General features: G+C 41.4%; 2 protein-coding genes and 1 long non-coding RNA gene across 4 annotated transcripts in view; 2 read left to right on the forward strand and 1 right to left on the reverse strand.

Annotated features, from left to right (window-relative positions):
• The window catches only part of MANBA (mannosidase beta), a 45,798-nt gene extending 39,612 nt beyond the window's left edge, over positions 1-6,186 (forward strand). The window contains exons 15-17 of the mRNA XM_035539764.1: positions 1,300-1,442; positions 3,300-3,557; positions 5,760-6,186. Of these exons, the coding sequence (XP_035395657.1) occupies positions 1,300-1,442; positions 3,300-3,557; positions 5,760-5,984 (626 nt within the window). The 3' untranslated portion in view covers positions 5,985-6,186. The remainder of the gene's footprint in view (positions 1-1,299; positions 1,443-3,299; positions 3,558-5,759) is intronic.
• Positions 6,187-10,524: 4,338 nt separating this feature from the next.
• Positions 10,525-20,795, forward strand: LOC126913299 (uncharacterized). The gene is made up of 7 exons (XR_007708247.1): positions 10,525-10,571; positions 11,272-11,666; positions 12,924-13,085; positions 13,682-13,810; positions 14,168-14,250; positions 16,384-16,643; positions 20,704-20,795. It is a non-coding gene; the product is annotated as an uncharacterized LOC126913299 (long non-coding RNA).
• Positions 14,761-27,248, reverse strand: part of NFKB1 (nuclear factor kappa B subunit 1) — a 58,110-nt gene continuing 45,622 nt past the window's right edge. For both annotated transcript variants that reach the window (XM_035539742.2, XM_035539750.2), the window contains exons 15-24: positions 26,069-26,210; positions 23,099-23,213; positions 20,830-21,031; positions 19,610-19,779; positions 18,645-18,747; positions 17,634-17,752; positions 17,192-17,261; positions 16,678-16,850; positions 16,364-16,541; positions 14,761-15,653 (exon numbers count right to left, since the gene is read on the reverse strand). In XM_035539742.2, coding sequence (XP_035395635.1) covers positions 15,466-15,653; positions 16,364-16,541; positions 16,678-16,850; positions 17,192-17,261; positions 17,634-17,752; positions 18,645-18,747; positions 19,610-19,779; positions 20,830-21,031; positions 23,099-23,213; positions 26,069-26,210 — 1,460 coding nt within the window. In that variant the 3' untranslated portion in view covers positions 14,761-15,465. The remainder of the gene's footprint in view (positions 15,654-16,363; positions 16,542-16,677; positions 16,851-17,191; positions 17,262-17,633; positions 17,753-18,644; positions 18,748-19,609; positions 19,780-20,829; positions 21,032-23,098; positions 23,214-26,068; positions 26,211-27,248) is intronic.

A 27,248-nucleotide genomic window follows, 5' to 3' on the forward strand; every position in this document is an offset into this window, starting at 1 on the left:
GTTCACCCATCTAGTTGTTTGTTAGTGAGCTTGCTTAAAACAAGGTGATGTGCAGGATGCCGAGCTGGAGCTAATGTGCTTTGTTCTCCATAAAGTTCATTCATGTCTGTGTGGAGTGCAGGCTGAGCATGTTCAGGTCTGCCTGTTGAAAGCCACAAACACACCCTTTAAAGACCTGCATCACTCTGGATATGAAGTCCTTAATTATGAAGTGTTTGAAAGTGCGGAGAGCTCTGTACAAGCACCAAAACAGCAAGGTAATTGGTTCCAACAGAAGTGCGTTACTGGGAATCTTTTTCCAGCATCCCTGAACTCTAAACCTGTTGTGTAAAACAAAGAGCCAGAAACAAAACTGAAGCTGGTATCTAAGTTTTCTTTCCTTGTGAGGTTATGCAGCTGACTTGCTGCTTCTTTTCAGTGCTGTTTCTATGATGAGATAACGGCCAAGCAGAGAGTGAAAATGCTGACAGTGGGTGCTAGGTGCAAAATGAAAAGAGAAAGGAATGGAAATGGTTCCTCTTTCAAAATGTCTGTATGGAAGTGTTGTATCTGGCAAAACTGCTTTTTTTTTTTTTTTTTTTTTTGAAGAGGAGACAAGGTTTGCTGCTTTTCCAGCTTGTTAGTGACAGACTATGAAGTATTAAAAGTAATGAGGTACAGTTTCCCATTAAATAAGCAGAGCAAACTGTTTGGCATGTCTGCAACATGTGCTTAGCTAAATCCCATACAGTAAGCATTGTCTCTAGACTTCAGTAAATTAATTTTGCCTAACTTAGAGCTGCCCTTGTTTTGAGAACTTGGGCTTCATTGCTCCTGATGTTCTAAGGAAGAACTGAAATAAAACTGATGAAAGGGGGAGAGAGGTTAGTCAGACTATTGTCCGTTTCTTTACAATGGTGGGAGTTGGTGGCAGTGCCACCAATGCCTTTGTGTTTGTCCAGATGCTCTAACTGCTTGTTTGCCGTGTAGTACGGTGAGTCAGTTCTGTTAATGTCACCTGTGTTGAAGGCTTCCTTTAATTGGATGACAGAATATCAATGATAGGGCTGAAACTTAAAAAATGTGACTTTTTGGTGAAGATGAAAAAAAGCTTGGAAGAGTATCAAATTCCTTCCAGAGGAGAGCCTTGTCTGGAAGGAAACAAGATTAACTTCAGTCATTCTCTGCACCTGGTAGAGGTGAAAAAGGGTGGTGATGACATGCTATTGCTATAGCAGAACTTGAGAGCACAGGAAGGGATGCTGTGTCGAGACAGCGTTGGATTCATCTGAGTCTTTCTGTTTTTTTATCCCTTTCCAGAGTATGGTGGTAAGTGGAAACTGCTCCATTATTTTGCCCAGCACTTCTTTGCCCCACTGCTGCCTGTGGCCTATGAAGACAAAGGTGTGTTGTACATCTACGGTGTCTCAGATCTTCACGTGGACCACAAGCTGACTCTGAAGGTAAAGGACACTCCTCCAACTGCCCTTGCGTCCCTCCCTGTAGAACGTCAGCTACTGAATGAACGAAACTGAAATGAGCACATCTTCATATAGACGAACTTCAGTAAATCCATTCCCAAACACAATGGGATGCAATTCATGTCTGTAATATTCTTAGGGGCAATATTGCCCTTTGTTGTTACAGTACTGTGCACTGTTTCACAGAACAAGGAACTAAGTGCCTGTAGGTATAGGCCTGAAGCTAACTATTCTGTTGCAATCTTGTAGGGGTTTATGGTTAAATAAACAAAGTCTGTAAAATGGTACCTCGTTACTTAATCTGTTCCTTGGGTGTTAGAACTAGATTGATGAGCTAAAGTGAGGGAAAAAAGGATCACACCTTCACTTGACAGCACTTAAACTACACTGCTTTGGGAAAATAACTATTTTTTTTTTGTATGTGTGACATATCAAGAAAACATCTAGGTATACTTTAACTGCAAGGTCACCTATGCAATGTCACCATTTTACAGTTGATGCCTTTACTGTGTTTTCCAACACTGCTATAGAAAGTGGTAGGTTTTCTTAGATAGTATTTGGGCTGCTGAGTTGTCTTGTAGAACAGAGTCTTTCTTTTCAGTTTCCTAAGTTTTATTGCTGTTAATTATATGAAAACCAGACTCCAAGTGAATGTAGTCACCATTATGCATTGCAAGATACAGTTCCTGACATAAAGAGCTTCCCATGTGAAAAAGCTGAGAAGGATAGAAAAAGAGCCCTAGAGATAAGGAGTGACTCACTAGTCAGTTCAGAACTAATATTCTGAGTATGTCTATTCCTATTTCACTGCTCTGTCTGGTAGGTTGTGGTGAATTTTCAGATTTATAAGTTTAGTAGGTTTTGTTTGTTTTCAATAAAAATTTTTAAAAATCAGCTAATGTTTCTGTTCTGGAGAGGTTTTTGGCAACTGACAGCCTCCAGTATGGAAAATGGTTGCCATTTCTGGATTGTCAGTTTTTAGATTAGGATTGCAATTAATGGAATTGTTTATTTCTCATGTGAGTTATTGTCACAGACTTAAATTAAAATTTTCTGATAAAATCAGAGAAGCATTGGCAATAGGCTAGTTCCAGTGAATATTGCATTTAGTACTTCAAGAGAATTTGGAACTTCAAACTTTTGAGTCAAACTTTGGAGTAAAGATGTGTTTCTGACTGCAGAACTGTGTTAAGGTCCAAAACCAACCTAAAATATTTAGAGAGAGAATTCTGTCATTCTCATTAAGTGCCTGTCTTCCAAATTATGCATTTTGAAATGTAAGGGTGTATTCATAAACCATGCGTGATCTCTGGGAATGTGTATTTTACTGTCTTAATATAACTTCTGAAGTCCCTTTTAAGATGATGCAGCAGGCTTCTAATTAACAGTGATTGTGCAGAAGCCCTAGATTACCCAGTTGGGTTACATCAAATAACACTGAGCAATTTCAAGAAAATCCTTTGTTTCACTTTTTTAATCAGGCAGAGGAGGAAAAAGAGCCAAGTAATTCCATTTCCCAGCACGCCCTTGAGAGGAATTGTCAATGCCCTCCTCTCAAGGAGCCTGGAGAAAACAAAAAGCCTTGCAGATCAGAAAGAGTAGCAGATCCAGGTTGTTTGAAACGGACTTGCAGTTAGGTTTATATAATGATCTAATTATTATTCAGTATTGATTGTTTAAATCTTTGTGAAGTTTCTTTCTATTACAGTTGAAAATTGGCTGGTACTGTCAGGAGAACATCTCTTCCTATGAGTGATGGGAAACCTAGGGTGCTGGGTTGTTTTCACAGATGTAATTTCTCTTCTGCTAAGCTTCCTGCTCTCTCAACATGCCTGATAGGTCACTGTGCACTCATGGAGTTCTCTGGAGCCGGTATGCACCCTTGCCAAAGACGGCATGACTGTTAAAGCACAAAGTGCTGTCCCCATCTACAAGGAGTCCATGAACGACTTGCTGGAAAGATGCAGAAATTGCACCAGGAAAAGCTGTGTTGTTACTTTTTATCTTGTGGGAGAAGGTGGGCTCCGGAGTCCCACAAATCATCACTTCCTTTCATCCCTGAAGGATGCTGTCGGATTGGAAAAGGCACGACTTAGTGTAAGCATCAGTCATGCTAAATTGCAGCATTTGGTTCTGCTAATCTCAGTATTTTGAGTTGCTTGCCTGCTGTGTATTCAGTGCCTGCTTTCACTCAATGTTCTGTCTCTTTAGCTGTGGCAAGTTTAGATTCCATGTAGAGGAGTTCTAAATCGTGCTGTTTTTTTCCCTCTGTGCCATGATATGCATATCCGAATAACACTTTTTTAATGTATGAAGTTTTTTGTTTGTTTGTTTTTTAAATAATGAAGTTTCCCTTTCATTTGTTTTCAGTCTTTCACCTTACTGCTGCAGCATTGCTCCCTTCATTCTTTTTGTCTCTGGGTAGCAAATACCATTATATCAAGTGCTTTTAGTTTACAAACAGTAGTGTAGATCAGTACTAGGTGATGTGGAGTACATTATTGTCAACGGTATTTCTTCCTGAAGTGCTCAGACTCTGAGATCAGTGTACCATTGCTAACATGCAATATTGCATGCTCATTTCCTTCTTCTGCAAATCCCTACCCTCCAGCGAAGGGGTTCTGATTTGCATAATAGTGATTATTTCATAATATCTGTGAAGTGTGGCAGTCCTCTGAACAGGCACAAAAAGCACCAAAGTGTTGTGTAACATTCACTTATTCCATTTGCTGCTTTTCCTTAGATTTCTTCCATTTCTTGCAGCCATGCTTTATATACATATGTGCAAGCATGCTCTATGTATGTGTACAGACACATTTGGTTAAGCTTCACTTTTTGTTTGTAAATCTTACTGCAAAATTCTTAATCAGCAGAGTGGCAGGATGGCGACCTGTGCGTTCTCACATGAGGTTTCCAAACTGCAGCTTTGCTTTTTAGAGCTAAACTAAACAAGGGGGGAATAGAGGTCTTTAATTTCTTTAAATCTGGACCAGCATAATTGATTTACAAAAAGAAAATGGGCTAGATTTTCCCCTCTTATCTCTTTCATGGCAGCATGGCCTGCCTCCTTAGTATACAAAGGAAAGAAATCAGCCTGTTTTTTATTTTTTTCAGCTGGTGGCACAGTCTGGAGTCTGAGTCATGCCGGGTTTTTTGTGGATGACATCACCAATGATAAAAGCTCTGCAACTGGAGCAACGTTGGGAGATTTCTCTCCTTTTTCCCATGGCTGTGTTGTCTCTGTAGTAGTAACTAATAAGGATAGCTAGCAAGGATAAATGCAGAGTAGTTATTTTAAGAACATATGCAGCTGTGATTTAAAAAAATAATTCTGTTTCCTGAGAAGCTGGCACTTCTATACATAGTTACTAACAATCTAACTAGACTTTCAAATATATTCCTCATCCAAGTGCTACTTTTCACAGCATTGCTTTAGTGTTTCTTCAGAAAGCACAAAATGCAAAGCATGTGTGGTTTTTTTCTTAAAAGTTAATAGTATTGTTTTTCTTTTAAGCAGGATGTGTTTTCTGCACTTGTCTGCTTTCTACATGTAGTCACAGAGTATTTGAAAATGATGTAGCATAATGTTTAATGATGGGGAATGGAGACTGCTCCTTGAAAATGCATCCTGGTTGTGCTTCTAAACCTCAGAGAGATTAACTACTCATAGAACTTAATATAAAGCATTAAACCTTGTCCTGGTATTTTACAACATAGCTGCCTTCTAAATGCAGCATAAAGTTTTCACTGCCCTGTTCCATTAAGATGAGGCGACTGCCTTTGTTACTGTGACTTTTATCATCCTTTGCATCTATGTGCTTCTGTTACTGATATAATCAGAAAGACCAACTACTTTAGAGTGTGAATTTATAGGTTATGGGTGAAGTATGTTGGCAAAAGGGCAAACCTCTATCACCGCAGTAAGTATAGGATACAAGTACTAGGTACAAATCAGATTACTATTTGTCTGGTTATTTTCAAAAGAAAATAGTGAAGTGATAACATCCCACGGCATTTTTCCACAGTCTGTAGTATTCTGTAGGAAGGCTATAACCAATGTTTGCAGGTTTTGCATGATTCTTATATATTAAACTTGTTGGCTTGACCTGTTGTTCCAGAATATATTTTAATAAGAGAATTAGAAGAGAAAAATAATTTTGATAAACTTAGTTTTTTTGCAGTCTGTTTTACTGACATATAGCCTTTTCCCATTTTGGGAGTAACTGGTTGTTCTTACTTAATATGTGTGTGTATATATATATATAAATATATACATATTTCATTTTTTCTTTCTTCCAGGCTGCTGTATCCCAACAAGATGACATTTATGTATTTGATCTCCAGACCACTGCAATTGCTCCTTTTGTGACTCTGGATGTAGGGAGTATAAAAGGCAGATTTAGTGACAACGGTTTCCTCATGATTGAAAAGAAGAAAGTGGTTGTGTTTTATCCTTGGGAGCCTACCAGTGCCGAAGAGCTAGAAAAGGCGCTCACCCTGACATCTCTGATGGACGTTGCGTGAGGATTTCTTTCTAGTGTGAAAGAAAGAAGTGAAACAGGAAGAGGAAAAACTCAGAAGAATTTGACTCAAGTAGAAGTGATGTTTGAGGCGAGCTGACTGGAGAATATATTGTCTGTTCCTGTCATGTGTGAATTTTAACTGTTGGTTCAATGTAAACCAACAACAAAACTTGATTATAATATATATGATGCATTGAAAGTAAGGCTTTCTCAGGTAACTGGAAAAATATGTCCCACATAAAATGGGTGGGGTCAGCTGATGCAGGACAGCTAGCTTGAGTCCTCCAATTCCCTTGAGAGGAATCATTAGGTTATGCCTCCACACCCTGTTTGTAAAAACCCATTTTTTTTTCCAGTTTCAGTATACTCAGAAGTGAATTTCATGGTAGGATAACCACAAGGTATCCTGGGGGTAAGGAGAAAGGACAGGGAGTGAAGCTGAGACCACCTCCACCGGCACACCAAAGGAGTTGGATGATGCCTTTTTTCACCCTGCTCCCACTTGAATCATCCCTGCTAGTCCTGTCCCTTCGGATCTATGGCAGTCACTCGGGGCAGGTGTTCTGCCTGCCTCCTGCAAGGTAGGCTTCCAGCTAGGCCTGACATCCAGGCTGCCTGGTCAGACATCAGCAGATCTGTTCCCGCTTTCCGAAGGGGAATCAAATATAAGACTTGTTTTCTTCTATCTTCTCATGCAACATTGACCAATAACCTTGAGAGCTCTGCATCTTGCTTTGTCTGTGACTGCAGCTGTCAGGGAAGAGACTCTGCTGTTGTGTGGGATCCTGGATAATGTGGCATGGTACGAGGCGTGCCTGGCTGTGGGAAAAGGGAGAGGAGAAGAGTTGGCCAAAGGTGCAAAGAGAAAGGAGGCAATAGAGAGAAGAAATGGTCATGTGTGAGGATCACAGAGTTATAAATGGCTCCCTTTTCTCTACTACAGGCACAGTGCAGGGGCTGCTGTTGTCACTCACACATCGCTGCACAGCTGTTGTGTTACCTCCTAGTATCCCTCATGCGTGGCCTGTGACTCACGCTGATCCTCCTCTCCTTCCAGAGGGGTTGGCTTCGTTTCATTTATCAAGCAAATTGTGTCATAATTAGGTTTTATGTTTCGTTTTGTGTTTTTTTAACCTCTTGTGTGTGTGTTACCTTTAAAATATGATACGGATATCATCAAAGGGAAACCTGAATATCTTAAATATCTCTGTGTGTGGGTTCCCAGTAGAAGACAGTGTTTACTCATGATGAGAGCTGGTGGCACGTTATGCTCCTTAGGACATGCAGAGTAACAGTGCTTCACCTTTTACTCTGTTTTTGAACAAGTTGTTTTTTAAATGTTTTGATTTCCTATGGAAATGTCTCACTTGGGCATTTGATACAAAGAAAATGTGCTTCAGGGTAGGGGGCTGCAGCAGTCTGTGCAGTCAAAAACTGGAGATTTGGCTCTCATGAAGTCCAGGCTGTGGAGCTGTGCCACAGGCAGGTTGCTAAACATTGGCCTTGTGTGTCTGACGTGGTTTGAAATGCAGCTGGGATCTTGCTGGGGTTCCACGGGGAACCTGCCACAGTGCAGCCACGTTGTCCTGCACAGCACCGAGCAGAATCAGCACTTCAGAGCAGAAAGTTTGCTTGACCAAACTGTGCTGGGGATGTCCGCCGTCGCAGTGAAAGCTCTGTGTGGGTGACATGTGCTGCTCATGCTGGAGTCAGGAGCATGTGTGAGGAGGGTGCTTGTGTGTCCCATTTGTTGGCCAGTCCAAAAATCTGAAATGAAGGGCTGCTTTGTTGCAGTGACTGCAGTTTTAATGGCAAACAGATGAGCGTGTTGACTGATGCTTGGTAATCTGCGGCTGTTTTTGAATGGTTCATTAACCAAAACTGACCTAGTTCTGAGCAAGAGGAAAAACTTGGACATAAAAGGGAAATGATGAATGGAAGTTCTTACAAATGCTTTTCTAGGTAATCAGAACAGCTAAGGAGAGCTTTTCTGATTAAAGAGTTGTTCTAGTTAAAAGAAGACACAGAAGTAATCAAAATGCGCATGTGTGTATGTGCCAGTATTTATAGATCATATAAAATAAATAGGGAAAATGATAGCCATGAATAAAACAGAACAGTTAGAAGATGCACACACACAATGACAGCACTTAAAGGTTACCCGAGAGGCATCTTGGGCCAACAGTATAAGAAAAATACATAGTTTTTGCAGTGTCCTGGGACCAAGTGGGATCCAGACAACAACAGAGTCCGGATAAGGTAAGGATGGAAGAATGCAGCCACTGTGCAGAAAATACGGAATAAATATCATTAATAAATATTACTGCAGAGTATTAGGAAAAGAACAGGTTGGTCAAAGTCTTTGTCTTGCATTGATGTAGAAATGTCTCCAGGAAATCTAGCTGGAGTTTGAAAATGACACTTAATAGCGTCAAACAAATAAATCTGACAGAATTACTTCAAAGGATATTGAAAGGACTGTCTTTAGACCAATGATATTTGTTCTGAGTGCATCTTGGAATATAAATTAAGTTTCAGAGTCATAGTAAAGATCTTTCAGATCTGTAGAAGCCGTCAACCAGGAATTTGGATAGCTGTGAACTTGTTTAACCTGCCGTGAATTTCAGGTAAAATCATGAAGGAATATGATGTGGTTCTTCAGCACTGAATGAAGTGGCTGTGCAACCTGTGTCCATCAGCAATGGTATAGAGAAGAGCGTTCTTCTGTAAGATGCTTTTTGCTATTTTTTTTTCAGTTACTGTATTGGCATAAAAAGGTTAAGAGAATTTTTTAATTGTCATTATTTTTGAAGGTCAGAGGCTCTCTAAAGCCTGTGCCCATTCTTTCTCACTAGAAAACTTGAATTCATACTGTAATCAAAGATTTGTGATTGCTTAAGCCAAATTCCTGGTCTGAAAGCAGAATTAATGGGGGAGGTTCCCTTCCATTATTGTCTTAATATCCTTAATATACTCCTTTGGTTTAACGGTGTAGCAGCAGGTTTGTATTTACAAGTGCTATTTCCTTTCTCCCCAGCACAGCAGTGGCTGTAACATCTACCTTGGTTGTCCATTTCCCCTTAGTACTTTTGCTGTTCCATACTGTGACATATTTAATTACATTGTTCTGCCTTTGTCTCAGGTCAGGGCAAAGACAGGAATGCAACGATGAGGAGATCTTCAGAGTATCCATCATATTTCACATCACCCATAGCCACCTGAGTGCTGTTGCTGCTGCTCAGCTGTGCTTGTATGGCCAGGTGTATCTGATGGGCTGGGGATCATCAGCAAGAGGACTAGGAAACATGTCTGGTAAGTGCTTGTCCTCAGTGTCCTTAAAATATTGGTGGCAACAGTAGTGGGGAATAGCCTCATTAGTATTCTTTGAAGATGCAGTCTTGTGATTCTTTGTTCAAGGGGTTGCTGGGTTAGTTTGTGCTGATGGATTTTGCTAATGGACAGAAGGGTGGAAGCTTTTTGCCCACCGGGCTCCCTCTGGGCTGTTTTCTGCAAATGACAAAAGCAGCAGTCAGAGTCCCCTTCAGCAGGAACAAATACCCTTCCACAACACAACTTGGGACAGGTTTTGGTAGAAAGCTGTATGATGCTGATTAGTTCATTGTCCCAAAACTGCTCTCTGGCGCTGATTTTGCTCCGAACCCATTCAGGACCTGCAGAAATGGTCTGTCTGATGGTCAGAGAGCTGCAGAAGGCACCTCTCTGCTGATAATTTCTGCCACACAAGAAGATTTATTTTGCTCTGGTTTACCACAAACACTTGTTTGGAAGCTTTTCTGGATTTTCTACAACTGGTTTCCAAGAAAGATGTGTATCTAGAATTCCTCCCTAAGCGCAGAGCTCTTTGTCAGTCTGTGGTGTTACCTGCTGTTTGCATAGCTTGGGGCCTGGATGGGTTTTCTGCTTTAGAGGCATGTCTGTCTTTAGCACGTTTTTTTCTTCTAGTGCCCCTTTTGCCTTTGGAGGTTTGTAGCAGAGCCACTTCAGTTATCTTCAGTCTGCTCTGGACTTGGAAGCTGATCTTGAATTTGCTCTCGCTGAGCCCATCAAGAAAAGCGCAGTAGTGCTCTTCCTTTGTGTAGATTTTTACGTTGTGGCTGGCTGGTGACCTGACCGACTGTCGGGAAATGGCTGTGGTAGAAGGGGCGTTACCACAGGGTAGAAGGGCTGTGGATCTGGGCTGGTGAATGGCTGGGTGATCCAGCACAGGAGTTCCAAATAATGTAGAGCTGTTGGCCTGGTGGAAGCATGCTGTTGAGATACCGGTGCTGAAACTTTCTTTAGAGTGGTGAGAAATCAAAACCTGAAGTGCTGGCCTCTGATAGCTCCTTGCAGACCTTGTAATCTTGGGGCTTTTGCCAGCATTGCAGCTTGTCTGTTCATTCTTTATAGTGATCCCATGGTAAACAGTTACAGCTAAGCAGTAATGCTCTGGCATGCTGGGCACGCTGCCCCACTGATTTTTGTCTGCTAGCACGTGAGTGTACCAGGATTTAAGCACTCAGCCTTGCAGGCTTCAGCTCACTTCCCCAACAGCTGTAAAGGAGCAGTGGCGTGAGCCAGCCCCCAGGTGGTTTCCTGTGAAAGAACTCCTGGAGAGCTAGATCTGCTAGGAGCTGTTCTGTGTTCGTGGTAGGGCAGGGGGCGGCTGCAGGGGCTGCCTGGCTGGGTGGCTGGTGAGGCACTGAGGATAGCAGAGCAGCTCCCCGGAGGCAAGCCCAGTGCTCAGGACAGCGATGTGTGTTGTGTACCGAGCTGCCTGCTGCTCAGCTGGGAGGCATTCCGGCCACAGCTCCTGGTTTGTGCTGTGGCCAAATGTGTTTCTCGCCTGGGATGGTGAAGACAAAAAGATAGTAAGGTGATCGCACATCTGAAGGAGAAGCGAATCGTTAGTCATGCTCCTGTCTTTCTGGCAAACATTAGCTGCTAACCAGAGCGTACCAGAGGGGGGTGGAGGTGTGTGTGTGCGTGCTGATTCACCCGGAGTGTTGGCAGCTGCCACGGGTAGCTGATGTTAAGTCAGTCTCAAGTGTTTGCAGGGTGCAGTGGTCCACAGATCTGCCCGCACTCCTCTGTATTGTGAAAGCAGTGAGGGTAAATGGATGGCTGAACGTTTTTTACAGCATTTGGTTTTCTCATTGACTCATTTAAAAGCTCTACAGGCTTTGTACATACTGCAGCATAGCTCTAAGTGGGGCATCAGACTACTTCATAACCCTAAATACAGAAAAGCATCTTCTGGGATTAACTTGTACTGTTTTCGCTTGTAGCAGTAGGAATCTTCTGAATCCAGCAGAAATTTGGACAAAGCCTTTGTTGGTCACTCCAGAACTGCTCTACTTTAACACGAGTGTGCTCCAGAAGAGCTGGAAGCTGTTGGGTGAGTGTTGATCATTGTATCTTGAGCTAATGAATGGTCATCATTGTTCTTGTCACTCTAAGGGAGGGAGAGTTGCTCTTTTTCCTTGAACACAGGTAAACAGCACTTCATGGGCCAAGAGAAGGGAGAAAAGATGCTTCCTATACCACTACATGCAAGTAAGATCCTCTCCACAGTCTACAGAATCTCTGAATGTTGCCTATAACTTTCTACTATCACATCTAGCTTTCAAGTCTCTAAATACTGGAGAACTTACAGCTGTGGCAGTGACTCTAAAAAATAAAGGTCAGTTGAACTTTCTGAATAGTCCTTTTTACACCAAATGCAGAAGATGTGTAGAGTTCTGTTGTCAGTTTATTTTTGCTCCATTCCACAAGTTTCTGGTGTCTGTTACTGTAGTGCAGTAGCAAGATAATGTAGCAGATCCCAATTACCACAAGTGCACATTGCTTAGAATTATTTCAGATTTTGATCCTCACTGTAATTTATTTATATGTTAATAATAAACTTGACTGAGGATGCCCAAAGGTTACGTCTCCCTATGGACCAGGAGAAAAAGCTTAATTAACTAGCCTTTCTCTTTTTGGTATTGATCCCTTAGAGCATTGCAAGCATTTCCAGATCAATCTCTGCATTCTCTGCCAAGGAGAAGTGTGACTAGCACTCAGAGGGACAAAACGGCCATGCAGGCTAGTTAGGATCTGTTTGAAGTTGTTGGTTGATGCGTTTTGGCCATACCTCCGGTGTTTTATTTGTGCACGGCAGGCTTCCTGCACAGTGATGTTAGAAGAGAGCTCTGCGGTGTGGGCCTTGTTTCTGTAGCCCAGAACCTCTTGTTTCCTCAGAGGTAATGTGGAGTAGATGGGGACGATACCTAGGCCTGCAGGGTGTAGTGAGGTCCACACTTCAACTTACTGTGCCGAGTGAGACAGGTTTCTGTATAACTCCAGTTCATCCAGCCACAGTGCAGAGGGGCCCTGCTCTCAGTACACAGGAGTGTGACAGCTGGGGCTGTTTTCCTATAAGTTCTGATGGGGAAAAAAATGTAAATCCCAGAAATTCTGCTCTGTCTGTTCAGAACTGGAAAAATATTTAAAATAATATTTAAAATATTAAACAAACAAACCCCAACTTACTCTTAGCTTTTGCGAGCTTCAGTGACTCATAGTTCTCAATGTTGTTTCCTCAGAGGTACTATGGAATAGATGGGGGGGACAATACCTAGGCCTGCGGGGTGTAGTGAGGTCCACACCAACTTACTGTGCCGAGTGAGACAGGTTTCTGTATAACCCAGTTCTAGACAGGAGCACTCAGGCAGTGAGCTCCCGGGCTCCTGCAGGCCTGTTTTTTTTGGTTTATTTTGTCACACTTGGGAAGCAGGAGTAGCACGTCTTTATGCTCCAGCTGCAAGGATAAATCTGTGTCTGAGGGGAGCGAATGAGGCATATCAGCCTCTCGTAGTAGTTACTTGTTATGAAGAACACAGCAGCTTTACATGTTTCTGTTAAGACTTGTCTGCACTGCTTGTACTTTCTCTTGCAGAGCGCGGTTCTTCTGTGTGCTTGTTTCTTCCTCACGGCTGCAAGGAGGCAGCAGTGTACTCTGGCACTGCCACGCCGGTGTGGTGCTGGCCTCCTTCCAGGTGCCAGCAGCATAAGGCAGTGTGCCCCGTACAGGCTGACCACCTACCAACAGAGATAAAAGGTAAGGCAGAAAGCACAAAGCTGCGTGTATGGGCATTTTCTTTTAACTGAGCTGCTTGAGGTAAACAGCGGGCGCTCTGCTAAGTTCCCTCTGCCAGACTGGAACGACACAAAAAGAAACAAATGCGTCTCCTACTAGGTGTCAGGACACTTAATGTGCCCTGTGCTTGCTGGTGGGTTCTGCCTCCTGCTCTTGCCTACTCCTGACAAACTGCATGGCTGTAGCACATATGTAAAGTGCCTCAGGTTAAAGGAGATGGGAAAAGCTGCTGTATTACGTGACCTTACTCTGTCACAGAGAAGTTTAGTGTTCCTGTTTGAGTTAGTGAGAATGATTTTAAATTAATATTTTTCTATTGCTAAACCAAAAAAAAAAAAAAGGTCTGAAGCCTGTTTTGTTAAATAGACTGAAACAGAGTTGCTTCAAAGGGACTGCAGGGAAAGAAGCTGGCATGTCACTTACAGTATGTGAATATAGGGGGCCTCAGCTCTCCTGCTGTTTGTTGCATGGTCACTCACCTGATGAATAACAGTTATGCAGCATTTGGCCATGAAGTACGTAAGAAAATACAGATTCAAGCATCTTCTGCTGCGCAGGGCCAGAAGCAAGGCAAAAGGTGCTCATCAACAGACAGCTTGCCCTGGTGACCTGCAAGATTGTAGAAACCTCAATGGAAGTCTCTGCCACCCCCCTGAGCTGTGCTGGAAATGATGTGACAGTAGAAGGTATGTTGACTCAGAAACTCTGATAGGGCTGAAAAAGCTTTTCCAGCCCCAGGACATGAGATCTTTTACTGTTTCTGCATAAAAAAAATAGTTGCAGTTGGAATGCAGCAGACAACTACATTCATTGAACAAAAATCCACCCACCTATGACACTGCATCTGTAGGTTATACAGACAGCAATTGAAAGAAAGCATGGTATTTCTGCTGTTCTGCATCCTGTTTCTCTGGATGTAATTCAGCTGAATATGAAATTATTTCACAAGTTTTTTTTCACTGACCATGGCTTAATTCATTACAGCAAATACTGATTAAAAAAAAGTAAAAATTCTCAAGGTTTATTTTGATTACTTTTCTGAGGAACGACACCAGGTTACTGAAGACTGAACACCAAGAACACCACTGTCAGAGCTCCACCTCTGTGTCAAGACAGCTGACTACAAGTAAGTGGTACGGTATAACGGTGCTTTGCATTCTCATAATGAAATCTGATGCCTGTTCTATATACTTAGTAGGGCCAACATCTGTAAGCATTACTCACCACCTCACTCACCGCAATTACCATGAAACAAAAAGAAATACTGCTCAGGAACACAGTCATAGAAGAGTTTTTAGATAGCCCAAGGAAGAACCATCTCTATGGTTTTGTTGAGATGCTCCAAAGTTGGTTTCAGTATAAATGGCTCTGTGCCGCCATAATTACGTGAAGAGATCTAACCAAGACCACAAATCAGAGGCTTAGTTCCAAAGCACAGACGCTCAGCAGTAGCTGATGCTCCTGGTCTCACCCTGTAAAAGATACTCAAGCTTGAAGACAAGTGGCTTTCTACCCTTCATTTATTTTAGTACTGTGAAATCAGCTTATTTTTGTATCAATTCCTAAAACTGAAATGCTAAGTCTTCAGTAACTCTATTTGAAAGATGTAAAAATGACAGCAAGTGTAGACAAGGGATTTCATTTTGGGTTTTTATTATAAAAGTAAAATAAAAATAAGCTTTTAAAAAGCACACTTTTTTTTGAAAGGAACTGATATAAAAAACTATTTACAAGTAGGAAAATGCCAAACAATTTTTTTTTTTTGAATAAGAGGCACAAAAGTTAGGTTTAAATACATTATTTGAACTATACAAGATTCTTTGCTTTAGGATTCTCTTTTCTCTCTGAGTTGTCATTGCTGCAATTGAAGTCATGATTTTTCTTTGCCAGTCGTTCTATGAGTTTTTTTCAGACAAGTGTGCTGCAAAAATTATGAAGGGAGCAGCTAGAAACTATCCTTTGATTGCTCTGTGTGCCTTACCTCTTTGTGTTAAGTGAGTTGCTATTATGCTTTAACAAGGAGTGACTTTCATCTATAAAAGAAAATCCTCACATGCCAGGAGAGCTCCGTCAGTCATTCAGTGTCTGGTCCTGTGTATTGGTGTGGCAGTAGAGCCCTGGTTCTGGTATGTGGCTTGTTAAGTGGATAAAATTAAAAGCACTTGAGGAAGGAAGCAATGGCCAGGTGTTGCACACTGAAGTTCCCATTGGTTCAGGTTCGTGTGTGGTTCCTTCAGAGTGTTTTTGGTTGTGAATTTACTTCCCTCTGGCTGGGATGGTGCCGGTGTAATTCTAAATGTCACGTTTGTTCTTGTATCTGCATATTGCTAATTGAGTATTGCTAGTTAGCTATATAATTGCTTTGCACTGAGCTTTCATGTCCATAGCTGAGGTTGATTTTGCTGAGTGTTATTGATGACTTGCTGTTCAGAGAGTCTGAGTAAGTAAAGCTCAGTTTGCGGAAGGAGGTCTCCACACCACTGTCGCATGTGCTTTCATTGTCTTGAAATTTGCTATTATAAACTTCACCTAAAAGAGACAGAGATAGAAGGGAAATGCATTACGGTTTGCTTTGCTTCAGCAATGTCCTGAAAAAACAGAGGAATACAACCCACTAGGTTAAAGTTCTTGTATAGGAAAATAACTGTAGCTTTAGATATTGCAATAGGAAAAGCTGTGCTGGATGTTTTTAGTTGACCAGAGCATGTGATCAGCAGCAGCAGTCATTTGTGCAAGATCCCCAAAAGGAGTGTCTGACTGCAAGAGAGCCGTATCCAAGCTGAAGGTGTGATGAGGTCTCGGTATGACTCAAACAGTGGTCATCATATTACAGAGTTCAGTAGTATTTTTCAGAACAGCTGTTTTAAAAAAAATACATAATGCAATCCATTCATGTTGCAAAGCAGCAGAACCCTTCTTTAAGGGGTTAAATTAAGCTTAAGAGGCAAATATGTACAAGCACAGTTTTGAAAGGTGTGAACTCTCATTCCATGACTGAACAAACGATGTTCTATAAAGGGTAAGGTTAGACTAGGATGAAGTTACTGTGTTTGCTTTTTTCCACCAGAACTATCTACAGTATTTGCATGTAGCATGAATGTCTACATTAGGGTGCTGGCAGCAGAACTGGCCTTTGAACAGGGCATCAAGAGGAAACAAATGTTTTCATTACTTAACATGGCCAGGCAGGGGGGAGAAAAAATGGTTTGAAACTCTTGATGTTTTGCTGTCAATTTTACCTGTGTCCCTCTTTGCAAAGGTGGGCGGAGATGATGAAAGAAGAGCTTCTACGGTGTTGTCCTCCTGGTGAGGCTGCCTTTGCGAGATGGATTGTGCGTTCTGAATGATTTCAATGGCTTCCGTGTGATCCATCTGTCTCAAAGCAGCACTCAGCTCTTCAATTGTACCACCAGAAACCTAAGAGAAGAGAACAGCAGATGCTCAGCACCACCCAGGCTAGCTAAAACCAACAGGCCGCACTGTCGCACCATGCAGGAGGACAACGCTCAGCACACAGCAGTATGTTCTTTATAACCTGTAACAGCCACATTACCTCATAGTTATCTAGCAGAGTTCTCGATGGGGAAGGGCACAACCTGAAGGCGTTACAAAGTATGCCAAGACCCAGCTTTTGTGCTAGAGTAAACCAGTTTTTGCTTGGGTCACGTACTTCTAATACTTTGCAAAGCTGCATCTTGATGCTTTCATTCAGCTCTCTTATATGTCCTGGGGAACAGAGAAATATGTTTATTATTTATACGAATCATGCACCAGTTCATTTCTAAGCAGAAACAAAGCCAAATTAAAGAGCATCTATTTTAGTGTCCATTGGTGTTTACTAATATATTGGTATAATCTTGAAAATTTAGTACCTTGTGTCCTTGTGACCTACCTCTTTACAGAATCGTGCTCATTCTAAGGATGTGTGTGCGGGGAAGGGTATCCCTCTTCTCCCTTCCCAGCTCACTTACAAGGAATGGTGGGGTTATTTCTTCTGCAAATATGCTTTCAGTACTCAGCTGTTAATTACTAGAGGGATATTGTTAAGTTATCTTTACAGATGATACCTTGTGTCAGTAAGTCCTTCGAAACTGCTGCTGCTGGTTTGTAAGGCTTGTCATTTAATATGTCGTACACCTAAGAGAATACATTAAAGTCAGTATTTAGCAAAACCTGGTTATTTGTCCATTATCTTGACAAGTCACAGTGTATTGTTTATACAATCCAGTTCAACAAAAGTAGTCTGCAAAGTGGGGCTTTCTTCCAATACAATCCCAGTATTATTTCATTATTTCATTTATTTTTTTATTTTCATTTTTATTATTTTCATATTTTATTTTTTTTGTGGCTCAGTAAGTTTATTTTTGATGTCAATTCAGGTGCTCCCATAGTTTGTAAACATTTAAATGACTGTGGAAGAAATTAAAGGAATTGGGGGGGGGGGGGAGAGCTGAGCTATCATCTAATATTTAAAAAAAAGCAAAACAAAACAGAGGAAAGATCACATACCTCACAATTGGATGCCATATCCAGTGGTGTTGTCCCAGGTACTATTCCTTCATCATCATCATCTTTCATATCCTCTAGATCAAACAGTGGCTCAAAGTTCTCAATGTGAGGATCTGCACCTGGAAAACAAGGGTGCAAGAAACTCCTAAGAAAATGCTTCAATACTTAAAATATGTATTCTAAGTTTTGAATTGCAAATCTGCTAATTTAGCTACTCAAGCTAAAAGCTAAACACAGTTTAAGTCAGCAAACAATGTTTTCAATCAGCTAAAGTTAAATACTGTCTCATCCCTGTAAAAATGCTACTTTCTGTTATACAGATAGGAAAAAAAAATGGCAAGCAGCATGTTAAGGCCCAAAGAAAGATTTTAATTATATAAACTGACTTCCAGTCCTGTTCTTGGCTCACGGGACTGTGTACATCCTGAAGCAGTGTTGTGGTGCTTCTTTTTGTAGTGTCAAATAAAAGTATGAATATTATTAAAAGACCAAGCACACAGTTAGAGCACTGGGAGGCTTGGACTTCTGTGTCAAAGGAGAAAACTCAGGTATTAAGGGTCTAAAGAGAACTGAAAAAATGCTCCAGTAAATATTCAAAATTACCACAGTGATATGAAATAGGAGACACTAACAAACTTATGTTTCAGTGATCTCTTTCTGTCTCTTTCTGTCTGCAGTCTTTCTGTCTCTTTCTGTCTGCAGTCCAACCCTTATCCCAACTATGTAACCAGGTCTCTGCTTCTTTAGATAGAAAAAAAAAAAATACACAAGACATGCTTGAAAGCTTTCAGGAGTGCTTGGGAGTTTTTTTTCCATGACTAATTTGCCTTTTTTAGCCATTAGATGGTGCTAAAGAGTAGCAGAGCACCTGAGAGTAGGACTTCCCAGCGGAGAAACAAACCTTCGTCTTAGATATGTCTTCTGCTCTGACCCGTTCTTTTCTGTGTGCAGCCTCCTACCCTGAACTGCCACAGTTAAACAAAATGCTCCTGCAAATATCTGATTCCATACCTGCTGCTTTGAGAACTGCTGCCAATTTTGTAGAGCCCCTTCCAGCTGCTATGTGAAGAGGTGTTGTCCCATCATATGTAGTGCTGTTCACATCTACATCAGTCTAAGTTGTTGTTGCAAGAGAAAAAGAAAAGTGCTATTCATTTATACAATACAGTTGCAGAGACTTGTGTCTCCATAAACATTGCTACTGTGTAAATAAGCACCATTCCACACCTGTTTGCATAAAAACTCTAATCGTTGTCTGAAAAGGAGGAGTTAGAAAGTAACTACAACTCTGCACACAAGAATAGATGGTGGTTGTACACTTAGAACTACGGCAGGAGACAGGGTGTATCAACCCAAATAAGTCAGGTAGATAAAATTCAAAAGCCACTTTGCATCTTGTAATAATAATCAGATAATAAAATAATAAAACTAGTATCTGATTACCCGCAACATTTGGAGGGCGCTGAACTCTGCCTTCCCACTGCCCTTCAGGAGAAGAGCAGACAGGCCGGTAGCAGCACATCTGTGCAGATACCCAGAAGAGCTACCACAGTGGGTGTGCACAATAAAACACACTAAGCTCAGGATGTTAAAGAGATGAGACAAATATTTATGGATACACATAGCTATCTCTCTGTGCACATCTGTATACACATTCCACCTGGCAAAGCTAAGTGATTCACTTGTTCCTGAGTGGGTTCGTGGGCTGCTGGGGTTACGCAGTGCAAATTAAACATGGCACATGCAGTCAGGTCAGGGTCACAAACTGCATTCCTCAACTTATGCAAAAGGTTCATCGGCAGTGCTCAACAAGTAATAATAACATCAGCAATAATTTTGCCATTATCCCAATTTAGGCACTCACGTCAATAAACAGAGAAAAGCATTACTTCTGTTCCACAGAAGCACTGGCATATTTTTGAGACTTTTAAAATACATAACTGAAAAGACCTGGGAGAAAGAAATTCTGCCCTCACCTCAAGCAACAGGTAGCCCGCCAAGGGGATGTTCTCTAGTTCAACAGCTAAATGCAATGCAGTTCGTCCAGATTTTTGTTCCTGAGCATTGACATTAACTCCAGCAGCAATCAGTTGTTTGAGACAGGACATGCTGTTTGCCATCACCACCATGTGAATTGCACAGAGACCTGCACAACACAAAACCCATTCGTCGTGTGCATTAATATTTGATAAGTACAGAAATGTCAAAATTATCAGATTTTAAGTGTTGCATACCTTAAGAGTCTGTAAAATGACCGAGTTACTGTAGCTACCTGAGCACAAGTGACTTTGCTTGTCTATGTACTAAAGATGGTGTTAATAAAAATGTTCTTTGTGCATAAACTGGAACTAGTTGTGTTGCTGGTGGTGACTCAATGCCATACACAAAAAAAAAAAGCAAATTGGAAGGTGGAACAGAAGGGGGGAACTAAAGAGCTCACCTAGACCATCTTTTTGCCTTAAAGGAGATTAAATCCCTTCAAGAAACATTCTGGGGGCATAACTGATGCTTCTGTAAGGTCAGACAGCCCTATCACCTCAAAAATCAACCATGGTGGCTCAAAAAGAGAATAATAAAGCCTTATATTAAAAAAAAATAATAAAAATAAATAACCCTTCTGAGGAACTTAACACATGTTTTTTTTAAATCACATAATGACACTCTACGTCAGACATTTTACCATCTAGTGCAAGAGTACTAATTTCAAATGGCCTGTGCCATTGAAAAGTGGGAGACTTGGGTCTTTGTGGGTATTTTATAAGCTCTAATTCTGCACGGTCAAAAAGTGCTAGATGTGAAACTTGACACTAGTCCAGAAATTATTTTTGAGGGGATTTCATTCACTAGAGAGGAGGAACCACTTCTTTTTTGGGGGGCAGGGGGAGGATGTTTAAGCAGTGCTTATATAAGGCATGCCAGAAGGAACACAGCGCGTGAAACTCTGTGAGATTAAAATATCTACAGTAACAAAAAGTTCAAATCCATACTGTATAATATGGACATTATCAATCATTATGTTCTGTATAACCAGAAAACCTATACATCTCTGTTCTCTCATCTGTGACTACAGGCATATAAAAGCAAAAGTTATCGTGCGCACAAAGGGGGAAGGTGCTATTTTCAAGCACTGTTCTCAGAAATGGCGGTGTGCTCATCTAGTAGGTAAGTATAAAACACAGCTGTCATCCTTCCCTACCTTCACCATTGAAAAGGTCGACCATCGAAGGTATCTTCTTATGCTTGAGGAGTAGACTCAAAATCTTGTCGTCTCCTTCAGCAGCAGCTAAATGCAGGGCAGAATTACCGTGGCGATCCAGAAGGCTGACATCTGCTCCAGCCTTCAGCAAGTCTTCCACCACCTCTGCCTGCTTTGTGATTACTGCCAGGTGCAAGGGGGTCTGCAAGTGACAGAAGTGAGCCATGAGAGGATGAGCAGCAGCCACAACACTGACCAGAGATCTCTTAACCCAACAAAAGCTCCTTGTGTGAGATGTTACTCCACTTTAAAGCTCACACAGGTGAAAAGTTTGCGCACGTACTTTTTTCTACTGTACACTACAGATAGGGTTTTTATTTGAAATAAAAGCCACCTTGCTGCCATCAGCACTCAGACTTTGGGAGGAAGAAAGACGTTGCCTACTCTCTAAGACCAGGGGACTGACCTGGCCATTTGGGAGTTGCAGTGCAAAGGACTTGGGAAACGTCCCAGGGATAATCCCTGTACCCAGGTGCTGTAACCCTGCCTCCAGCTGCCCCATAGCCAAGCTCCTACCACAGAGGAAGTCCACATGCTTTCTAGAACCTCTTAAAGTCTGCCTTTCTCACTAAACCATGCTCTAATTTTGTTCCTAAAAAGCAGGTTCTGAGACATGGGTTTAGGATTTCCTTATCCCTTAAAATGACTCTAGACAGAAAAAGAAAATCTTGCTGTTCTGTGCATTTGTCAAAGTGCAGATTACACAGCATCTTGCCTAGCTAGCTGATTCTATTTGCAGGTTTTCCATTTTTGCACAGATACCTGCAGCACTGAGAGGATCTCAGGCTGAGAGGTTTCAAGTATTTCCAAATGTTGATTGTATACTGTGTTCTTGACCATCTTGCCAGTAAACAGCATCACGGGTAACACTGTCAAAGATGTATGTATTTAACAGTAAGGCATTCCAGTGAGGTTCGGGAAATCATATTCCTAACACTAATATAATCTGAAAAAATGCACGAGATTCCATCTCTGTCCTATTATTCTGACATTAACAGATATGCCTAATAAAAAGGACTAATTCCAGCTTTGTACAATAAGCTTGTGTTTGTTAACAGAATTGCCAACACATTTGCAATTACTGAATTTACAGGATATGTGTAGGATTCATCTTTCAGAATATCTGTAGAGAAGAAAAATCCTGGCTTAAACCTACATTTTCTCCCATCACTGGCCTAAGGTTTAAGTAGAAATAGAACAGCTGTAGAGGTCCTGGCAGTTAGATTTATGTCTTGCATGGAGCACAGCTTTGCTTCCTATTTCTGTTAAACAGAGGGCACACAGAATTCAATTGAGAATCTTCTTGCTTTCATTGCCTTCCATATTTCAAACTTCCTTTATGTGAACATAAAAATGAAATGTGAAAGAGAACAAAAAAGTCAAAATAAACCCTCTGGGATTATCTGTGTAGCATAAAGTCCCGGCTTTGCCATTTACAGCTTGGAGCTGAACAGAAGGAAACGGCACAAATGTCAAGAGTGCTGCCATGCAAAGTCCAGCTGGCTCCCTTTGGGACAACTGAATGGTGCACACACTTGAAAAGAGTTTCTTTTACAGGCAGGTTTCCACAGCTCTTTTTAAAGCCCATCTGAGTTACAATACAAAAAACTCGGACTGTGTCCTAGATCAAGTTGAGAGAGAACTGTGCCAGGCTGCTAAGAGGTCTTTTTCTACTAGGTAAAAGGTATGGGGATGTTTTTCTTTGTTTTCTGATACACTGTGAACCAAGAAATGAAAGGGAAATGTTGGTGCTCATATGATGGGCACAGGTACCACCCGGGCTACAGGAAGGGCAGAGTTTGTTACAGCTTTCACAGCAACTGACAACTCATCCTGACTTATCCTATGTTAAAAAGTCTAAAAGAGCCCAGAGTTGTCTGTAATCCATACCACTGGTTTAATAACAGAGAAGCCAAATAATGAAGACATAGTCTGAAGAACTTAGTATTTGGGGTCTACTCTAAAATAAACACACGGAGATGTTTCTCTCAACATCAAGGGGAGTTATGAATTAAAACAGTGAAAACATGCTCCTGTTCTTCCACCACCTTACAACGTGTCACTGTGTTCCTCTGTGAATTTCTCAGCTGGTTTGCATTACAGTCTGATCTGGGCTCACTCCAATGAACAGAAGAAAAATAAGACAGCAAGTAGCACAATTTTTGCTGGCAGAACAGTCAACATCACCTATCCCACCACAACAGCATACCTGATAAAGGTCATTCCTCATGTTGATAATGTCGTTATAATTCAAATCTGGGATCACGTCCAAGAGGTTTTTAACCAGTTCTGTATGAAGGTGGATAATTGCTAAATGAAGGACGCTGAAACAAAAAAACAAACAGATTATTTTCAGATATTTAACAGATTATTTAAGTATTTTCAAATGTATTCTATAAATTCTAAGATTATGTTGTACATCTGACTGAATTCTGATAGAAACATTTGACTATTAGAAGTTCTGAATCCAGCACTAAAAAGCAGCACCTAAAATGAATCCTAATATTAAAACAGGCTAGTCAGATCATAGCTGTGTTTAACCCTTCAATCACAAAAGCAGAATCAGGTTGGATTTTGCGGGTCCTGAGTATGACTTAACTACTAGTCTAATAAGTAAAATCTTTTTATCACGTAAGAAGAATTGTCTCAGAACTTGTTTGAAATCCCCAGTTTTTGTGCCTTTTTTTTTTTTTTTTTCATGTTTTGAATTACACAGCACATGAACATCTCTTACTGTCAAAACCTTCCTCCAGAATTTCCACAAGTCTCTACCACCCAAGCAGATTTTCCCTTGGGGGTTTCCCCAGCTCTGCGGGTTTTTCTTTTCTTCCTTTTCAAACAGAAAATGACTAGGGCCTCGGGCCCGGTGACTAACAGCCACAGGATTTGCAGCAGTGGCCAGAGATGTCATGTTGAAGGAAAAAACTGTTTTAGGAGTTTGCAGTTACTCTGCATAGCAAGGATCTACTTCTACTGGGCTGACGCAGCAGCCTTTCCTGTGTTCTGCTCCAGAGCCAGCTCCAGCCAGAGTGGCTGGCCATGCAAAACACCGCCAGGAGAAAAGCAGGTTGTGAATCTCATCGCCGCTCTACACAAGAGCTTGATTTGTCTCGTTCCCTTGAGATGTCATTTCAAAGCCATGCTCTTTGTTTTGAAACATACCTTACCAAGCTCTCCCTTATCTGATGTGGCCAGCCTCTAGATTCTTTTTAGCATAGTGCTGGAGACATACAACATCAGCACAGGACATCTCACCTTAGAAACAATTTGCTCTTCTGTTGCCTTTACTTCTCTTTCCTGTAGCAAATATTTTAATTTAGCCCCGTGGAGGCAAAGTGTCATAATGCCCTCGGACTTCACGAGATCAGTGGTACCGGTACGAACGCAGTAACAGCGGGTGAGTGCTGCTGCATGCTCACTGCAAATATATGCTAATCACAGGCTAATGTAGTTTGTCTCAAAGCCATAAAACACAACACAGGGTCCCAATGAAGGTATTTTCATTCCCTCGAGACTACTCTGATGAAAGATCAGCAAAACTGTTGTCAGCAACATTTCTTTAATGGCTTAAGCAAAAAATTTATAGTCTTTGCCACAAAATTTTAATGACTAAAATGAATGTTTGGCAGAACTGATTTATGAAATTTGGCTTTTTTTTTAACAGCTCCTGTGAGAGAGCTGCAAAGCAGTCACCAAAACTTTGTTTTGTTAAATAGCTGCAGAGTAATTTATATGTATTACATGCTCATAGACTAAACTCCTTCCCAGGAGAAAGGCCACATGAGCTTGAGCCTCCCATACTTGCAGGTACGTCTTGAAACTATTTATCATCACGATTAAGTACTTTGACTTTGTTGAAATGCCCTGCAAATCCAAATCTGGGTAGCACCTTACTGATGTTTAAATGTAGGTCCTGCTTGCTAGGACTGAGATCGATACTCCTTCCCCTCCAAAAAACAAACAAACAAAAAAACAACAACAAACACATGCAGAAGCTGTATTGTCCCAAGTGCTAGCAGGCTTTATTGCTAGCACCTGCCTCATCTATATTGCTGCTTTCCTCAAAGCAGACATTAGGTTGCCAATTGGGAAGCAAAGCAAGTAGCTAGCTGTGATTTTGCAGTATTTATGTATGCTGTTTATCAGTAATCTGAGGCCTGTTTTCACTGAAAGCAGAGTGGAAGTAGTAGCCTCTCACAGCATAATCAAACAGTAGGGTAGGCCTGTTTCAGTCACTTGTAATTTTCCGTCTAGTTAGAGACCTTAAGGCTTACAGGGCTTCTACTGTACAAAATACTGCAATTTAAGGAAACATAAGAGATTGCACAGGGGCTGCCCAAAGCCTGCCAGCTAAAACAGTGACAATGTGAAAATGTCACTTGCTTATCCAAGGGAGGTTATCTTTGTATTCAGAATCACTTCCATTGAATTTGCTTTTAAATAACTACTAATAATCTGTTCCTTGCTGTATTTCAGTTCGAGTCCCACAAAATGTGCATAGCTGTAGAGCAGCAAAATGGATTTCTACTCCAGCTCATGTTATCGAAGGACTGGTCAGGAAATATTAGCAGCAAAGCACCCCCCGAACATCCACGCAATCTCGTGGAAGACAACAGTACACTACAGACACAAGCAAGAACAAAATACAGTCCTCTGGGAAGAAACTGGTGTCAGTGGGAGAAAAGCAGCAAGGACCCACTAGCTATTACTTCTACGTCTCCTAGCGCATCTGCAACTTAAAATTCCCAATGAAAAGTTAAGGATTTGCATGGAATAAAAAGCAGGCCACTCTCCTTCAGCACAAAGCTGATGATCCCCATCAGCTGTGTCTCATGATGTGAGCACAGCACTTCACACTGCGATGATTGGAAGTAAAAAGAAGGCAGGCAGACTCACAACATCCTTGACACATCCTCATACACAGGTTATTTTCTGAGGGGTACTGGAATAACAAACTTTGTGATGGAAGCAACTTTTCTGCAAAAGCAGCACAAATTTCTAATTTGCAACTGTACCTCTCCCAAACAGCAGAAAGGGGAATGATGTTCATTTGATTGATGTTCATTTGAGTGGTGCTGTAATCCACAACCAGCACCCACAGGAGATGGGACAAACTGACTGCCATCAAAGAGGTGACTTTCAAGCCAGCAAGCAGAGGTCCTTGCCAGCAATGACTTACTTGTCTCCGTTATCATCCTGGACAACGGTGAGATGGCGCTGAACAGCCAACAGCATCTTCACATCTCCAGTTATAGCATAATCAAAGAGAGCATTGCAATGGCGCTTGGCAAGCTGCATTGCCTTCTCCAGGAAGGGACCATCTGCAAGGCAAAGTTTTACCTTCATCAGCTCGGTTGTCTTCCCTGCAACACCTCCCTCTTTTGGCAGGGGTTTGTGCTGCCACAGAAATACAAAGTGCAAACCAGAAGCATTATTTGCTGATTCACTGAGACAGGTTGTTAACTACTGCTGAGAGGACAGGACAGAGCGAATGAGTCCCTGGGAAGGAAAAGGAGGTGCACTCTGAGCATTCAGGCAGTAGGAACAACCCTGGGAATGGTGAAACTCTGGAAGCCACCTTTAGTTTGAGTGGCACTGAATTCATTCCATTTACATGCATTTGTGTGCAATGAAACAAAAGGAGCAGAAACTTGGATCTTAGATATAAGCAACAGCTAAGGACTCTTGTCCATAGAACACTTAAAAGGTCACCCTAGCTGCTCTGCCAATACCTTTGTGGTTCTGTATTGTCAAGAAACTAGCGAAAATGAAACAGATGAACTTTCAAACCACAGTCGTCATTCTGGGAAGCAGTATCATCCGAAACCAGCCTTTATTCTCAACAGTTTCGTGTTTCTATAAAACCATGTAAGGTTCGAAATAACTAACAGCAAACAAGTAAAACAGATGTTGTCATTTAAAGCACATGTAGGGAGGGAATACCCAGGATTTCCAGCTACACATAACCAGGGATTTAGTCTCAGTTAGATGTGTATCCCTGGTGAAAATGAACACATCATTTCTGTAAGCCAACAGCTTACTCAGCTATCCATGAAGCTTATTGTTCTGGCCCATAGATCACTGCGGTTCCTATGCTATGTGCCTAGACTGATATATTGTTATTTGCTGTCTACCTCTTAACACTAAATAATAGGATTAAATAGATGTTTACAACATATCCAAGGTAAAGGGTGTTAAGCAATTCTGTCTTTTCTCATAAAATATGCATGTCCAAAAAAATTGGATGCTGAACCTCTGCTTTCGCATGGCAAGCACATAGAAAAAATATCCTTCAAAATACCAGAAGATAGCATCTTTTAGTCTAAAAACTACGATGTTCTAACCTGCAGCAGCCATTT

This window comes from Cygnus atratus, chromosome 4 (assembly GCF_013377495.2).
Source record: "Cygnus atratus isolate AKBS03 ecotype Queensland, Australia chromosome 4, CAtr_DNAZoo_HiC_assembly, whole genome shotgun sequence".
In the NCBI taxonomy this organism is placed as follows: domain Eukaryota; kingdom Metazoa; phylum Chordata; class Aves; order Anseriformes; family Anatidae; genus Cygnus; species Cygnus atratus.